Raw genomic sequence first — 18,015 nt, 5'->3', positions numbered from 1 at the left:
TTGTTTGCATGTTTTTGCTACTAGGCCTGTAGAATGTGTTTTCAGTTTTAAAGCTAGGATGCACAAAACTTTACCCTACTTGTTTAAAGTTTAGGAAATTATGGATGTTTAGGGACAGGGATGCAATAAATACTACATAGGTTTCCGTTGAAAAAAAGCTTGACATACTTTATACTTTGTTGGATTTTCTTCAGTTTAAACCAAAATTAAATTCAACTGTGACACTTTTCAGGTTCACAACTAGTTCAATAAACTCTGCAAAATTAGGCTAAAAGACCAAAGTTAGGTTCAAAATGTTTGGGGAGAGCAGCCGGACGGGCCGGGGGCCGACGATTGTGGTCGAGGAAGATACCGACACTAGTGGTAGCTCACAAGAACCAGGCCCTAGTTCGAGGTGCAAAATCCAACGCACGAGCACCGACGTTATGCCTCGCAGTGCGTTCCCGCTTGACTCACCGGACTCTGATGATGTTCAGATTGTCAATGTTTGGGATCGGACTTCGGATAACATACGCCCGCTTAAACGGCCATCTCGCATCGAAAATCGCTCTGTGATCGATTTAACCAATGACAACGAGGAGCTAATTTCGTCACATGAGCGTTCGTCGGATAATAAGAGTTCGCAAAGTATTCTTGCTGCTCAAACTACCCCTGATATACCCAATGGTCCGGCCACTGCTGAATTACCAGCATTTACACATGGCTCTTTGGTACCGTGGTTCAGCAAAAACGAGGTCGGGCCTCCACCGCCTATGCTCAGTGGCCCAATGCACCCCGGACCGACGGCGCCGGCTCCTACAAGCAGAAATTTTGAGCATAACTCTGCGGCGGAGTTCCATAGGCACCGACAGCCATGTTGTCACCATGGCAGTAGTTCGTACTCACCGATGCATAGCTGCGAGCTACATCGTAACATGAGCTTCTACGCTCGTCGCTGGAGAAACATGTCGACCCCGGAACAGCAACCCCGTGATTACAGTTTCCACCAGGCCCCACAGTGCGCCTATTCCGCACCTTTGCACCCCCAATTACCCACCCTGTCTTCTTCTAGTTTCAATCCTTTTCCAAGCGAAGGTGCCTCAAACTTTCCCAGCCAACCGGTGCCTTACAGACATGAGGGTGAACGAGGAGTGAACCCGCTGGGGCACGTTTTGCCCCCACCACCCCTGAGCAGTTACCCGCATTCCAGCCCCAGCGCTTCTTACCCCTTCTACGACAACTATCAGCCCCGCATATCAGATGGGGCTTTGCCTTGGGTAAGTAAAATAGTTCCTTCTATGGCTGTGAATGTTTATAAGATTTTTTATCCATTAGCAAAGTTCAAAATCTATATAGCAGCTGTGTACAACCACTGACAGTAACTTGTGCCACTGAGAACATGTATGAAAAAAACGAAGTAATGTGGACCAAAATTTGGTATAAACTTTTTTTCCATCTTGTACTGACATTAGACATTTACACAAATCAGCCTAAGCTTTGCCTTAGGAAGTAAAATAATTTATTCTATAGCTCTATCCATATCAAAGCGTTCTAATCTATAATGTTCAAAATACATCTGCAAAAATAAAAGAACTGAACATCACAGTAAAAATTAAAGTTGAATTTTTACTATACACATCTCTTTTTGTAAGTAAACACCTTTATGTAGAAAAAAAACAGCAATTTGTGACTTGTAAAACCAGTTTACCAGTTATAATGAACACTAGGTATTTTATTGCGATACCTGATATTTTGGAGAGAAATACCAAATGTCACTACGGTAAACCAAGCACGATTATAACTTCAAATGTCCAAAGTATTTTCTTCCTTATTATTAGGCCCAAATTGTCTTTATCGTAAGTAAGTTTAGTTACCTCCAGTTGTTAAAGTACTATTTTTTTTAGAAATTTGTGAGTTTGATTACTAGGGCCCGCAAAAGTCAATAAAGTTAAAAATTTTTAAGGACCTCGTCTGTCCACGAATCAAAGAATAAAGTTGTTTTCAGCACCTAGGGGACTGTTACTAAGAAGTTTATAGGTTAAAATAAAGTTAAAATTTACAATTAAGTTAAAATTTATTAATAAAGTCAAAATTTGTCAAATTATGGCTTTTGACAAAGTTTTTGTGTTTCTTGAGAGTAGTTTATGTAAAAATCGTCGTGGAAGCATTGTAAATCAGGAACTGCGAATTTTAGGAATAGCCTACTGACATTCTGTAATACAAAAATGCCTAAGCAAGCTTAATCTATCGCCAAAAAAGTGATGCACTTTTTAAAATCCATAAAACACCTTGACTTTGTGACAAAATATCACGTTTGGGTCTGAAATAGACAAAATAAATATTTTATATAATATTATGTTTGGGTAACTGGCATCAATTCCAGGAAGAGCTGTGGCCTCTACAAACAAGCAATTTCGTTTTTTTTTTCAATGAAAATGGCCCTATTGATCACAAATCTTAGCCAAAATTTGTGTTAAATTTGATATTGGGTCAGCACCCACAATCCCGTAATATCGGCTGAGTAGCGATTGGCATTGTGTATAGCCTCTGATATAATATTATAGGACATCATAAATAGAACACTGGTTTTGTTTCTACAAATAGCAGCAAACAGCATTGGGAAGCAGGTACCCTGAACCTCCGTCGCAGATTCCACGTCAGCAGCATATGCTACTCATGCAACAAAACAACATGCTGGAAAGTAACAGGAGGTTGCATCAGCTACATCAGGTAACAACTTATAATTGATGATTATGTTTGATGGTAAATATGTAACTTTTAATAGACTGGGTTCCTAATAAAGCAAGTAAAATTCACTTAAGTTACTAATAGGAAACACAGACCCCTATTAAAACAGTGTTTCTCAACCTTTTGGTTGTTGCCCAAAATGGGTTGCCGCTTGATTTGGTTCAATAAGCTTGGTCTCCAATAGTACAAACTAAAATCCACTTTTAGTTATAACCGATTGGTAAAGATGTAATTTTCAATAGACACCAAAAACTAGTTATTTTCTTTCAATCCAGTTGAACTTTTGGTTTTTGTCATAGATATTGTGTTACATTCTTATTTTGGTAAATGTTTTGTGTGTAAAATGCATATTAACAGCATTAGTTTTTCCTTATGTCAATGTCCGCCATCATGTTGGCAATACAAGGCATCATTTGACACATTATGTGCTGACATAGCAGGACATAATACAGCACCATGAAGTTAGACTGCTGCTGCTGCTGTAAACAACATGAGCAGTGTTTAACTATCGTTGTTGAACGCTGCATTTCTTGAACTCTAAATCTGGGAAACGGGTGGCACTGTTTAATGACAAATTGTATTAAAATCTTAACAATCTTTCACACAATGGTGCTTCATCAGGTCAAAGTACTTTTATTTACAGATTCAGTATGTACAAGGGAAATCAGGCAGCACTATATAAAAACAAATTGTATTGAAAAACATGACAAGCTTTGCACAACCGAGCTTCATCAGGTCAAAAGTATAAATAAAATTAAAAAAAATTCACACATTATGTGCTGACATAGGAGAACACAGTACTGGGCACAGCCATTGCATACTGTAAAACTGCTGCTGTAACAACAACAACAGGACAAAGCAGTGTATGACAATCCTCGTTGAAATCTGTATTTGTTTAATTCTAAATCTGGAAATCGTGTGGCACTGTTTAACAAATTGTATTGAAATCTTGACAAGCTTTATCAGGTCAAAGTACTTTGCAACCAGAGGGTAATAAGGTGGCACTATTTAATGACAAATTATATTGAAATCTTGACAAGCTTTCGCACAACAGTGCTTCATCAGGTCGGACTAGAAAATCTAGTAGAAAAGGTTGTGCAAAAGCTTGGCAAGATTTCAAAACGATTTGTCTTTATATAGTGCCACTTAATTACCAGATTTAAAATTCCACAAATATCCATTTAAAAAGATTAAAAAGAATTCTGGTGTTAAAAGTTTGGGCTAAATAACCTAAAGTCAAGTTTAAGTATTTTTTTTGACTCGGTGGAATTTACAAAGATTCAGTATTAAACATACAAGTGTTATTGCAGGGATTATCGCACACTTCGATGTCTGTTCCTCATCTGCACCATAGAGCTCCACCCCACTTACCACCACCATACTATCCACCGAGTGGTAAGCCTTGCTTTAAGGGTACTCGATATACTCCGTATCTTTATAGAGACAAATCGTTGGTAGCTGTACAGCTAACAGTGTTGAAATGTCTAAAATAGTCGTTTCTAAAAAAAAATTGTATATAATAAGTTATTTAATTTACAATAAAGCGTTGATTAATTGTCCGATCCTAAGTATTTTTGATTAGCAAACATTTAAAGGCCTTGCTTTTAAGGGTACTCAATACACTCCATATTTTTATGGGGACAAAACGTTGTTAACTGTATAACTAGCAGTGGTGTGAATTAGTCATTTTAAAATCACTCAGTTATTTTTAAAATTACTTGAAAAAAGTCGTTTTGAAAAATACTCGAAGCCAAGTCAAGTCATTTAATTCACAATAAAATTATTAAAACTGGTAAACCCGTTCGTTCACTGATTGATATTTTGATGAGCAAACAACAAAAACGTAACATTTATAAAGCAAACCGTTAGCAGGAAAAGGGTTAAGAAAACGCTAGGATGATGGTAAAGAGTAAGTTATATGAAATATTTAAATCACAAAGTTAAACGCGGCAATTCCCTTTCACCAATTTTTTGGGGGCTAAACCCTTTGGCACTGCATGTTATTGTGAAGCAATTATCTAATTCTAAAATAAATTCAATGATTTAGCAATATAGAAACATAGCCTTTGTAGCGGCCTAACTGTAAGAGCAGCCGCCATTGGCCGATCAATTTTTGTTTATGAAAGAGTCAAAATCAATAACGACCATCGTTTCATCAAAAGCAATTATTAACTGGCTGAATTCAGCATAAAAAATACATGCTGTTTCCCCAACGAACGTTAAGCCTTAACGTAAGCCACTTTCACCATCATTGTGCGTCACAGTCTGCATTGTTTCGTCACACTATTCGCTGGATTCGTCATTTTAAAATTTCCCTTTAGCTTCTACGCTTGACAGCACATACGAGCGTAAAGCTACGGGTTCTTATCCACTGTAGTGTTTTAACAAAATCGTATTGATTATGTTGCCCGCTTGTTATTGCGCGCAAAATGACTGGTGATATTGCAATGCTGTGAAACAGGGGCGTTTCCTAACTATATTTTATTATGTTTCATAGCATGTTTCGTCCATTTTAAGGGAATTAAGCCTAAAGGCGCCGTGTATTTTTTTATTTATTTTCTACTTGTTGACAACCTAGCGCTAACCTCTACAAAATGCGATTTCTGCCTAATTGTGTTAATATAATATGGCCACGCATTTGTTGGCTGCGTGTTAACTTTTATGTGATTTTGGCTCAGCCATTCATCTGCGAAGTCATTCTCTTTCTAAGGCAGCGGCCCTTTAGCTTTTAATGCTGACACACCCCTAAAGAAAATTTAGTTCGCGTAAACCAGGGTCGGCGTGGAATTTTTAGATATGACGTAAAAATTAACGTCCAAGTACAATTAAACTCCTTTTAACAAATGTTAATTAATTTTACACCTAAATTTCAATTAGGCCTTGGTGGACCCCCTTAAGCAATTCTTGACCACCAATCTCAGTTTAAGAACCCCTGTCCTAAGGTAAAAGTCTCTTTAACTAAAATCAGATAAACGCACTTGTTTTGTTTTCGCACGATTTTCGGAGCTCAAAAATAGCACTCTTATTAAGATTACTTAAACTATATATAAGGCCACTATATAGCACGGAGTGAAACTTGTTTTAACAAATAAGCGTGTATTAAGAATATTAATGCCCATGCAGAAGTAGGTATGAATAAAGGTTTATTCGAAACATTTAAAATGATGCCAATACTTCTGTATGGGCTATGACATCCATTCTACGTCTTACTACAACCTCCAACCATTATGCTCCATGATAAGCTAATGTTCTTTGTTCAGCCATGGCTCCTTATGTGGACGCCAGCGACATCGACGACCCGTTCCAGTCGTACAACAGCACATCGCTCCACCACCGACCTTCGTCCTCTGCACGAACCATGCCCTCACACCGGTATGTGTATGTGTTTACTTTATAACGTTCGATTAAATGGTCGCCTTTTTAGGTAGGAATGTAGGATCAGGTAAGTTCCGTTTATTGGTATATTATAGTAAATTACCAAATGGAAAGTAATAGAAAAAAATCTCCTAGGTAAAATCAGCACAAGATTTAAAACGAATTCAATCCGATGGTTATAAATACCACTGACTGGCAGCTGCACATATAATTAACAGCGCGAAAATAAAAATCAATTTTAAAACGTTGCTTTATCGATTCTACCGCGTAATTTTGCTTGTTTTGTTCCAGAGACCGCTGGGGTCGCCGCCACCCATACCACTTCCTAGATCACCCCTGGAGCCGCCCCTACGATGACCCAGTGGACAACCCCGTATCGATGGTGGGTAATTTTTAGTTTTGTGGTAGGTAATATAAACTACAAAGCTCAACATTAATTCTCACCTAATTTAAAAAGGCTAAAAATCAAATTGAAAAATACCTATGTAATCTGCAAACGCGTATGGATTTCGCATTTTAACGCTCGTTAACGCAATTTTGTGAAATATTATTGCGACTAGAGATGTATATACTATATAGGTTGCTTTACCACAGGCTAAAAAACCATTTGTCGCACTAAACTGTTTTGTAGTTATTATTAGAGCAGTTTAAATTAGTTTTTAACTAGAGCAGATACAAATTTTATAGCTTCAGCTGTCAAAATAAAAAAATGACTTTACGGCTTCACAAAAATGGCCGCAGTTCCGTCTCCCTAGTCCTGGTAATAACTAGCCTAAATATTGCAAACAAATACAGTCTTATTCAAATCCTATACAAGAGTAGATTGAATCTGGTGAGACCCCATTGAATTGTGCTACAAGAGAGCGCTGATCTTACGTGAAATTCCTTGTTGCAGAAACACAATGGAGCCTCCCAAAGTACGATCGAGCGGAGCACTTTGAGCTACAAATATTCACTCCCCACCAACAAGCCGAGCGAAGGATCGGAAAAAGACAAAGACGCCGACAGTAAGTACATTGCTAAGTTTATTTCTACAAAGCATAACTGAAAAATGTTTGTTGGTTCAACTTAGCTTGAAACTCCAAAAGGATGGTTTCGTAATAAATGCGTCAATCTGGTAAATTTAAGATTTCAAATCCTTATGAATAACTAGATTTCCAACTTAGCCGGAGTTTGATCTTAACAAAAATCGAAACAACCCAAGTCATTTTGTGCTGTTATATATAGACGAGATAGTTTTATAATATCATGAGACAAGGGTGAATGAAAGTAATAAAGACATGACTTGTTATTTTTGCTAAAGACTTCACTTTGGCAACCGTTAACTTGGACTAGAACTTGGTATTTTTTAAAGTCTGACTTGACCGGGCATTGATACATTTCAAAAAGACTTGCCCATCACTAATTAAATTATTAGCTGTGTTTCTAAGCCCTTCATAACCACTGAAACTTTCCGCAGACCGCATGGAGAAGTGTACGATCTGCTTGTGTGAGTTTGCTGACGGTGACGAGGTGCGACGACTTCCCTGCTTGCACTTGTTCCACCAGCTCTGCATCGACCAGTGGCTTCACACAAGCATGCAGTGCCCCATATGCAGGGTCTGCATCACTAAGAGGTCTGCAGCTTACAAGGCATGCTGACCCGACACCAAGGATATTTTGTCTCTAACGCTAGATTTTTGTGATGGTTGCGTTGCTCACGATACGATGGTAAAAGGGCCGATAACCGATACTTAAGTGGTGTTTTCTGTAGTACGATACGATAGACGTGACGACCAGTTGTGAAAAAGTATACACTCCGAATCAATCTTTGGAGCATAATGGTTTAAAGTTTTAGTTGACCTGGTATGGATTTCAAAGCCCATATAGAAAAAGCAGGTAGCATTTTGGACGTTTCATATATTGTTGAAAATGAATAAAGATATATTCCAAACGTTCAAAATGTTACCTACTTCCTATCTGTTTAATAGAAGGGTGTTTTTTGGACCTTATAGCTTTTCTATTCTTTTTGAGTTAGCTATTCAACACCGCGGTTTCTTCTTCTTTCCCAAAATAAAGTGCATATTGGCATATTTTGACGGTTGGTGTTTCAGAGTATTGCCGGGATAGTGAATTTGTCAAAAAAAACTAGATATGTTATAACTACATTCAAACGTAGTATATTTTTGCTTTCTACTCCGTTGCATTGCAACTTTTTTAAGCTTTATCTTCGTCGTTAGGCGTTTATATTTTGAGTCGTTCAAGCAGGGGTGAAACTGAAAAAGGTCCTTCCCGAAGCGAATGAACATTTTCAGGGATGACGTCACGGAGTACGTCATCACTAGATATTTAAAACAAGTAACCGGTCGTTATTCGATGCAGTGCACAAACATGCATCTGGAATCTTGATTTAAATACATTAAAGGTGTTGGCGGGATAGCCCGGTAAAAAATTCCATTTAAAAAAATACGCGGTTCCCGCCTACTTTCACCATTGTAATTAGGGCTGTGGGGGCTTTTTAAATCATAGACGTGCTTGTACTAATCTGGTGGGGCAAATTGTTAAGACAATTTGTAGGTTCATCGTGCCACCTATCTTTACAAATTTGTCGAAATTTCGTCTGTTTTCACGCAAAAAATATATTAACACTTCTAAGTTCCTTATCTTGCGTCGAAAATTGAAACTAACTGCGCTGGTCGCCAATCAATTTGCGTTTTTCTCTCTCATTTTCTTCGCACTTTCTTGAATATTCTATTCGTCTTGTGTACGATTATAATTTTTTGCATGTGGTGGGTAATATTAATCAACCTCTTTAGAGCAGTGATTCCCAATGTTTGAAAAATCTTCCCTATGCGTGTTTCAATAATTTTTGTTTCTTTTTGTTTCTTGGGAATCAGTGATCTAAAGCAAGTAGCTATATTACGATCATACCTTATTGAATAAACAATTCGTGCATACATTGGACTCCTGACAAGATTAGTTTCAACTGGCGAATTTCAAATTCAGTTTACTACTTTACTTTCTGGTAATCGTTAACGACTTTTTAGCAGGGATGTCACGCAGATCCACAATCACTATCATGTTTTTTTTTTACGATTTTTTATAATATCCCGAGATTACACAAGACAAAATTCTACGAAAATAATAAAAAAGAATAAACGAAGATTTATAGCAGCGAATAAAAACAAGTGGTCTCTGGCACTAAGCGATAAAAATGTTGCACTTTTAATGGAAGATCAGCGAAATACTAAAACTGCTGAATAGTAAAACCAGAGCTAGCTGGTTATGGAGAATAGAAACTTGTGAAACACGTGTAGGTTTGCTAGATAAAAGTTGGCACAAAATAAAACTTATTTGATGTGTACATATTTCTGCGTGTTAAGCTTTTAAAAGATAAATTTAAAATTTATAGACAAATAGTTTCATGCAACTGTTAAAATTGGAGTTGTCATAGGTAGATGGCAAAAAAGTTTAAAAATTATAAAAACGTTTCAAGGTAATTACACGGATTTTGGTCACTTTTTGCTGCAATTTTTAACTTATGATTGTTCTCCAAAAATATAAATCCGTAAAACTTTATGGATGCGTAAAAGCAAAATAAACCTTAGAAATCAAGTAATGACACGTTTTTATCTAATTACGCAACCTACGGAAAACGACCTTTGTATAAAGACTGCAGTTACCGAAAGACAAACACACGCATATGTGTTAACAACTGTGATCTAGCCCCTCGGAAGCTGCTTTTTGACCAAATATTACGACACATTCGATCAATTGATCGACAGATTTTGGCGAGTCTGTGATAGCTTTTCTGTGTTTAAAAACCTTTTGGCCACTTACAATCAAAACATCCACATACATTGTAATCCCAGGTGCGTTTCATTCAATGCTCGACTCAGTTTTGCTCCGAAATCGAGGGTTTTTCATTTTCCTTGTGGTTCTCGAAAGGTTTGGAAGAATCCATTTTCGGCTTTCGGTTGTCGATTACTTTTCGCTGTAGCGAACTCACCTGGTTTCGTAGCTTGAGGTTTTCCTTAGGACAAAATACTGTTTCAGGAATTCGGAATAAAAATATTGAAAATCAAGAATTATCTCTAATTATAAAACAGTAATAATTTTTTTCTTTATATGTTTTTTGTTTTTATCTTTACAACGATTCCTGTTAAGATCTATTAAGTTGAAATTTAGTAAAACAGTATTAGATTTTTTTAAAACTAGATGTATTTTTGAAAAAAACTTAATTGGCGGTTACGATAAATGGAATGCTAACCTGCATTATTACTGTGTGCTTTCGCTACAAAGGATTTGGAAATAGAGCAGTTTTATTCGTAAATTCTCCGTTTTGATATTCTTAACTATCTTAACGGATTAATGCATTACGACCGACTTTCGAATAAAGACACAGTTAAAAATAAGACTATTACCACCCTAGCTTTTTCATTATTTTTAGATGTAACTTATCAGTTTTATTAGTTTTCCTTTTTATATTTATCAACGACTAGACTTGTAGTTGATTTGCTCTAACAATGACTTGACTGAGAATAAAGTTATTTTTAAGTTAAAATGACTTGTTTACGAACTGGAGCGCACGATCACGCAACCAATAATAGTCCGCACAGCAGTGATTCCCAAACTGTGTGCGTCGAGAGATTGCCGCGAAACTTTTGGTAATCTCGGAAAATAAGTTCAAGCATTTTAGACTTAAATACGTACTTACAAATTAATTACATTTGTCGCGTGTAAAGGGCGCTTGTAAAATTACTCCATTGTTGCTATGTTAAAAGTGTGCAGCGACATATTTAAGGTAATTTTAGTGTGCCACGAGCCAAAAGAGTTTGGGAACAGACACAGCAGTGGGAGGTTACCTGTTTAAGCCCAAGATTTTCCTCCTTAATCTTAACAACGTGCCTTATCTTCTGTCGTTGATTTTGATGGCCGAGTAGCTCCGCGTATTTCTTGCCGAGCTGGTTCAACTCACTCTTAGCAGCGCTCGTTTTGCTCATAAGGGAAGACTTTTCGAGCGAGTAGGCGTCCAACTGGCTCTGTGAGTACGTATGTGCGTCAGTGTTGTACAAAACAGCTTTTAACTAAGTACTTCGTAGGATTCTTAAGTGTGCTGTGGTATTTTAAACCGAGTCCGACTGCGCAAACGTTGGGATATAAAGTTATACAAGACATGGGGAAAGCACAGAATGCCTAAACGCACAAATTTATCGTATAACTGACAATGGAAGTGCATCAGTATTACATAAAACAGTAGTTCTCTGTGCGCGCGAATAGCCATCCCACTGGATCTGTGAGTACGCGTTATTTATGACGTCAGTGTTAAAGATGTACGATAATATTGATCGGAGCTGGTACTTGGTACAACCGCAGATTTTTTAAACGTTGGTTAGTGACGTGTTTTGACCCACCCATAAGGCACGATTTTTGTATGACGTAATCAGTGATGGGGATGTCCGATAATACCGGATCGTAGCCGATACTCGATGCTAGGGTGGTATCGGTTAAATTAATATCGGAATTTAGCCTGGGTTGGTGATCAAATGCACCGGTTCTACCCTGAGGGGCAAATTTATAAAAAAATAGGGTGACAAATAGAGGAAACTACACTTATTGACGTTAAAGCAAATTTTGGCCGAACAAAATAGGATTTGCTAACTTTTTTGTATGTTTGGACATAGTAATAAAGTCATTTAGTATCGCACCGCGTCCAAAATTTTAGTATTTTGAAATAAAATGTCGGACATCCCTAGTCATTATTGTTAGAATTTTACAGTAAAGCTAAAAATCAGTCGGGAGACCGCTACAGAACCTGTTGTTCAGGATTACCTGGAAAGGCTTTACTTTCTCGGCCAATTCTTCATAGAGGGACTTCCATCTAAAAGCAACATAAACACTTAAGTATCATAAAAGTGATAAAAATATTACATAAAACCAAATCGCATCCTTAAGTGGGAAATCTGCGCTAACCAACTAATTATTTAGGGGCAAACGTGAGCGCATATGCAAACAAAATGCGTCGAAATGTGAAAAGTAAGATTTGGATTTTAACACTGAGGAATTAATTTGTACAAACGACAGTTAACAGCTCATAGTCACCTGAATACCAATTCGAAAAAAATAGATTTAATTCGTTGCTTTAAAGAAGGTTATGTTTTTTTAAACTAAATGAGAAATTGTGCATTTGATGTCACATTTAGCAATTAATAATAAGTTGAATAACATTTTCAATTATGCGCCTTACTGGTGCAACGTGATTGCGCATCGTTACAAAACACAATGACCTTTGTTAAATCATGAAAAAACTGACTTTTGCAATTCGTCGATGACATCATCACTGACGTCATTGGCTTTCTGCTGACGAATATTTTCGTTGGCGGCGACGAGGTCATCGTTCAGCCTTCGGTTCTCTTCCTTTAAGCTAAACAAAAAATAAATTTGTAGCTAAACGAACGACCTGCTGAAATATAACACAGACCGGAAATAAACACAAGAAATATCTAGAAATGTACGATACCCGATATTTTGTTCCGATAAACGATATTTTGTGCGAAAAGTCACGGGATCTAATCCGATACCAAATGACGTTATAGCTAACCTATATGGTCAAACAAGCAAAAGTAATTAAATTTATTATAAGTCCAATGGTAATGATCGGGGGCTTCATATTCGATAGAAATCTTTTTTTCATGGGAAGCCTTTTTCTTTAATTTTTTAATGTTTTCTCTGAAATTGTCTTTAAAATGCAGAAACTCTAACAAGCATTACAGGGTTGCCAAACACTTTTATGAAACAAATTTATAGATATTTAAAGATTTTTTTTTAATTTAAAGTTTTTTTTCTTTGTTTACATATTTAGAGATTCAAATATCACAGAGTAATCTTCCTTACCTTGCCACTAGTTGTTCGGTTTCAGTTAAATTCTTGATTTTTTTCTGCATTTCAGCTTTGGTTTCTTCGTTCTCTTTTTGCGCCAATTTTGCCGATTTTTCGCTCTGATTCAGTTTCTTTTGAGTTTCAAGAATTCGCCTAAAAACAACAAATTATGCGATCAAAATTTTCTATCTGCAACGTAGTACATGGCATTACTAACTTAAATGACTTAAGTCCAACTTAAGTGATTTGGAAATTAACTCGAGTCAACGTCGTACTCTCCGTCAAGTAATTCACATGCAAATAAAAATTAAACCGCTACAATTCGTGAATTCGTTCGTTTATAACCACTATCTCAACTGAAAAATGACAAAAACGCAACAATAGCATAGTGAGGAAACTGTTATACGTGTAAAAAAATAGATAAATAACCCATTTAAAAAAATGAATTGCGTTAGCCAAGTATGAAAACAGTGGTTTATGTAAATTCAAGTCATGCCATTAACTTAAGTCATTATAACACTGATCAGCTTACTAACCTGAAAAAAATAAGGTGAAAATTCAACGACGTTAGCGTTTTTAACGAAAATTTACCAAAACTTTCCACGAATTGTGAACAAGTCGTTCAAAAGAAGGCCAAGAATTTTAATAAAAGCTTACAAATGGCTTAATACAAAAGTATGGAGACCAGAAAAACCTGTTCACTTCTTTTGTGATCTTTGATAAAAACTTTTAATAAAAAGCAAGATTTTACTTTACGAAGTTATACGGTGAACGTTAATTATGCCTCACAAGTAACAGCGCTGCACACAATCTAACCTCGTAAATTCGCTGAGTTTGGCTTGATTCGCTGACTCAGCACTTTTCGCGGCTTGTTTCAAGCGGTCGTTCTCCTCTTGTGACGTAACAAAGGCCTCCTTCGATTCCTGCCACGCTTGAGTGACCCTGGCAAGCTCAGAAGCAGCTGACTTTATTTTTGCCTCGGATTCCTTTAGTTTTGATTTGTAGCTGAACCAAACGAAATATCAGCAGTTTATTTCAAGAGTCGAATCGAATCTTTATGAACCGTTTTTTTTATGGATTTTATTATTACTATTGCTATGTGTGTGTATTTTATTTCACTTATTGGAGCTGACAATCCCATTGGCGATATATATATAAAATACCGCTGAGCTATTTGTCTAATAATAATTAATCACAGTATAAATTCAAACGGTAAAAATCATCCAAAGATAAAATAAATGAACACAAAACAATTGAAAAGAAAGACTTAAAGCAAATTGGGAGAACGAGATTTTCACTAAAGTTACGAAATATCGAAAAGGTATCGGTTCCAAATCGGAACAATCAAAATGGTCAATATTTAATTAAAAAACATAGAATCAAAATTACCGCATTTATTTCGTTCGCACTAAACAATATTTAAAACTTCAAACTTACGATTCAACTTCGGATGTGACGTCATTTAACTGTTGACTGATTACGTCACTCTCGCATTCAGTGTGACGTAATCTTTCGGATAATTCCGCGTTTTCGTCGCGTAGTTGTGAGAGCTCTTCCTGAAAAATAAATAGAGAGAAATGTTGAAAAACTGATAAAAAGGTTGCTTTATTATTTTTTTAGCTCGAAACTTAGATTTAATGCGAGTTAAAATTCAAGATTAAGTATTCTCTAATTAAATACTAATTAAAATTATTTTCTATGATTATTTTTCCTGCATATTAATGAAGTTTTGCTAAACTAGCAATGTTGGAAAAATTAGTTTTAAAAAGCTGATACATTTTAAAAATAAACAGAAAATGCAATTAAACAAATTTGTAATAAATTATTTCATAGTTTAGGTATACTTAAAATCTAATGTTTGCCAGTAAAGATTTATCAGCACAGTAAATTAATAACCAGGTATTGGTTTCATTCACAAAAGTGAAGTTGTTAGTTGGAACTTGGGAGTGAGCAATTTGTCAAATTTTTTAGGAAGTTTGTTTACAAATCAATAATATAATATAGTATCAAACTTACAATTATTTTATTTATGTGTAGTTTATTCACTTGCATATTGTGTTTAATTTTAAGACTGTTTAGCCGTTTTTAATCTTATTTTTTCTTTTTTACACGAATATTGAAATATTAATGGTGTAGAAAGACTTTTCAAGTTAACAAACGATAATTAATAGTAAAAACATGATTTAAAATGTATATTTTCAAAATTAAAAACGAAAAACAAAATGAAAAACGAAAATCGAAGCCCATAAAGAAAGAGACAGCATTTGTAATCGTTTCGAACGAATCTAAAAAATAAGCAAACATTTTCTGAACTTATTTCTTGATATTATATTAATTGGTGGTCGCGTGATCAAAAGCAAAACTATTCACATTGCCTGATTGTTAAAAGTCGACTTTACGGACTATAATCAGGATTGTAGTGCAAGCAAAGCTAGAAATGAACAACAACATGTTTTTTCACCTGTTCTCGCTCCAATGAGAGGTTCGCTTCCTCAGCGGATGAGCGCAAGGTTTCCACCGTGTTCCGTAGCTTTTCCTTCTCCTCATCCGAACTTCGTACTTGCGCGTTCAACTTCTCAACCGCGGTTCGTTCCCGTTCTGGGCGTTTTAGAAGTTAAAGCGACTATTTTTTTAGGGTTTTTTCAATATCGCTATTTAATATTAATTTCAGAACAGTGATTGGCATATTTTATTTGCCTACGAAATTTCTTTTGTGTTGTTTTTGGTAATTTGGTCAATGTTTGTATTAAAAATTGGAAAATTAACAAAATAACAAATCGTCAACACTTATTTTTAGTAAAAATAAAAATAACGCATCGTTGTTTAAACGTGGAAGTGTCTACACGTAATTTGTGTCGATTTGTTTTTTACTGACAAATTATTCGTTGTTTAGCGGCAAAAACTCACCCAATTCGTTTAGTTCAGATTCGTGAAGAGCTGTAAGTTTTTGAATTTCCTCGTCGGATTCCAGTTTTCGACTAAAATAAAAATAAACAGTTTAGGAAAACTAAATCTTTTCAAAGGTATAACGTGTATTATAAATATTGGGTGCCATTAGTCAGTACGACCCCAGAATGGTTTGATCACAGAATACATTGTGTATGTACGTTTCAGTTGCTAAAAACGGGCTGTTTATCCCCTTTTGAGGCTAGTTTTACAAACAGAATACAGCAGACAATGGTCTGTGCCTGTGTAGATCAGTTGGTAGAGCAACGGTCCCGGTATGATCAAGGACCTCCCAACAGGCTATTTGTTTTTCTGACCTGTCTTGCTTGCAAGACAATCTTGATCAAGCTGACTGACTTCGGTTAGCACTTTAAAGGCAACTTGCAGTTCGGAATAATATATTAAATCACAACCTGCTTTGAATGCAAACGGTCTCTTTTATTTGTGACAATGTAGTGCGGCATATTTTAGAAAAAGAATGTCGAAAAATGTTATTTCACTTCCTATCTAAAATAACCCAAATCGAGGCACAGGAAATTGTCTGGCGTGTTTTAAATTTTAGTTTTAAAAACAAAACAGAATTTAAATACAATGGTCACCACGACAACAAATATAGTTTAAAGATTTGTTTTAGCACGGCACGGAACACAACTTAAGCTGCACATAAAATAAATTGAAAGATTTTAGAAAAAACGTAGGGTCTTTCAATTACATCTAAAGATCTTTGTGCCAACCTGGAGTTTTTAATTTGTTTTCGTGTTTTTATAACTATTGGTGGACATATCATTAAATCTTGCCAAGAAACCAAGGTGTGAACCAAAACAGGCAGAGGCCTGTAAAAAATAACCTGGCGCTTTCAAATGTTTATGAAAATGCCCATAACGATGTATGCTTCCACTCAGCAAGATTCGTAGTGGATTAAATTCATTTTGGCAGTATTATCGATAAGAATCAACAGAATTCAAGCATTGGTTTGGACAGAGGTCCTCTCCAACCATTCGCAAGTTCCGAGAATCTGTGGAATTTGTTTGGATTAAACGCTTCTCGATAAAGGCTTCTATGATAGGAAAATAAAGCTGGAATAGAGATTCCAAAAACACTCCTGGTATGCTTGGCTCGGTATTTAAAAGTTGTCAAACAGATCTGTCATAAGCACACTATAAACAATAATGTATTTTATGTGGCTTAAAAATAAAAGTCAAAGCTAAATAGTTCGAGTAAAGCAACATCATCTTGATGAATAATTTGTAAATCGTAATTAATTTCTAATTTGTAATCAGAATTACAATTATTAGCAGAGGAGCTGTTTTTGAATCAAGCCGATTCATGAATTATTTCGCCCACGGCAACTGCTCGACCATGGCTTCAGTGGTTAGACTTTGGAAAATTTATGTTTACAAATTTCATAAAAATACATTTCAAAGTGACGTCATCAATTTTGTGATGACGTCATCAAAATTTGTTTTCACCCAACTTGTAGAAAAATTCAAGAGAAACAACTTTGCCAGAGAAACTTATTGGCTATCTTCTAAGACTTTTGCAGGAGAAGTCATAAAGCAGCACCCGCTCAAAACTTGAGATTTAGCGAAAAAGAATTCAGCAGTTAAAGGGTTAAGTAGCACAGAAGATATGACAGCGCTCCAATAACAAAAGGAGGGCTGCTCCAATAACGCTTCACACTTGAGACAATCACTGAGCGCATTCGGGCAAAAAACGTCGGCACACAACTGAAAAGAAGTTTATTTTGGGCCAAACAAAAAAGCAATCCTTAAACGCTCAGTTGCAGGCTGGATGGCGCAAGCACAACAAAGCCACGGTTTTTGGAGAAAAAACTAGCGCGTTAGCTACTACTGTTGTTCAACTTGATTGCTGTAATTATCGCCATAAAAGTTATTTTTTAAATTAGAGCGTTAAATTTAGTTATCTTTAGTTGGCAACCCATTATTTTTTAATCATACACCATTTTAAGATTGAAATCACTGCATTTGATCGTAAATCACGGCTGGAATTCCTATGTTAGGTTAGTTTTAGATCGGCAACGACACCACTCTAGTATTGGGTTTTACTTGGCATTAGGCATCTCATTCTATCGAAATTATTCCAAATAGG

General features: G+C 36.0%; 2 protein-coding genes across 2 annotated transcripts; one reads left to right on the top strand and one right to left on the bottom strand.

Moving 5' to 3' along the window:
• Window positions 1-252: 252 nt before the first annotated feature.
• On the top strand, window positions 253-7,833 carry LOC146134828 (uncharacterized). Its single transcript, XM_083395670.1, has 7 exons — window positions 253-1,256; window positions 2,584-2,709; window positions 4,038-4,122; window positions 5,988-6,099; window positions 6,394-6,484; window positions 6,998-7,109; window positions 7,562-7,833. Exons 1-7 carry the CDS (start codon window positions 294-296, stop codon window positions 7,741-7,743), a joined length of 1,671 nt encoding a protein of 556 aa, XP_083251796.1. The 5' UTR covers window positions 253-293; the 3' UTR covers window positions 7,744-7,833.
• A 1,363-nt stretch (window positions 7,834-9,196) lies between these two features.
• Window positions 9,197-17,986, bottom strand: LOC146134827 (uncharacterized). Its single transcript, XM_083395667.1, has 10 exons — window positions 17,973-17,986; window positions 15,868-15,938; window positions 15,422-15,558; window positions 14,398-14,516; window positions 13,777-13,965; window positions 12,976-13,113; window positions 12,395-12,505; window positions 11,914-11,962; window positions 10,947-11,123; window positions 9,197-10,114 (listed from the first exon to the last, which is right to left on the bottom strand). Exons 1-10 carry the CDS (start codon window positions 17,984-17,986, stop codon window positions 9,977-9,979), a joined length of 1,143 nt encoding a protein of 380 aa, XP_083251793.1. The 3' UTR covers window positions 9,197-9,976.
• Window positions 17,987-18,015: the final 29 nt, after the last annotated feature.

Source organism: Ascidiella aspersa, chromosome 8 (assembly GCF_963924565.1).
Source record: "Ascidiella aspersa chromosome 8, kaAscAspe10.2, whole genome shotgun sequence".
Classification (NCBI taxonomy): domain Eukaryota; kingdom Metazoa; phylum Chordata; class Ascidiacea; order Phlebobranchia; family Ascidiidae; genus Ascidiella; species Ascidiella aspersa.
This window is presented reverse-complemented; position numbering and strand designations above follow the sequence as displayed.

Coding starts and splice junctions, on each gene's coding strand:
- LOC146134828 (XM_083395670.1), top strand. CDS start 294: ATGTTTGGGGAGAGCAGCCGGACGGGCCGGGGGCCGACGATTGTGGTC. Junction 1,257..2,583: donor CAGATGGGGCTTTGCCTTGG/GTAAGTAAAATA, acceptor TTCTACAAATAG/CAGCAAACAGCATTGGGAAG. Junction 6,485..6,997: donor TGGACAACCCCGTATCGATG/GTGGGTAATTTT, acceptor TCCTTGTTGCAG/AAACACAATGGAGCCTCCCA.
- LOC146134827 (XM_083395667.1), bottom strand. Junction 14,517..15,421: donor TCTCATTGGAGCGAGAACAG/GTGAAAAAACAT, acceptor TTTATTTTTCAG/GAAGAGCTCTCACAACTACG. Junction 12,506..12,975: donor ACCGAACAACTAGTGGCAAG/GTAAGGAAGATT, acceptor TTTTTTGTTTAG/CTTAAAGGAAGAGAACCGAA.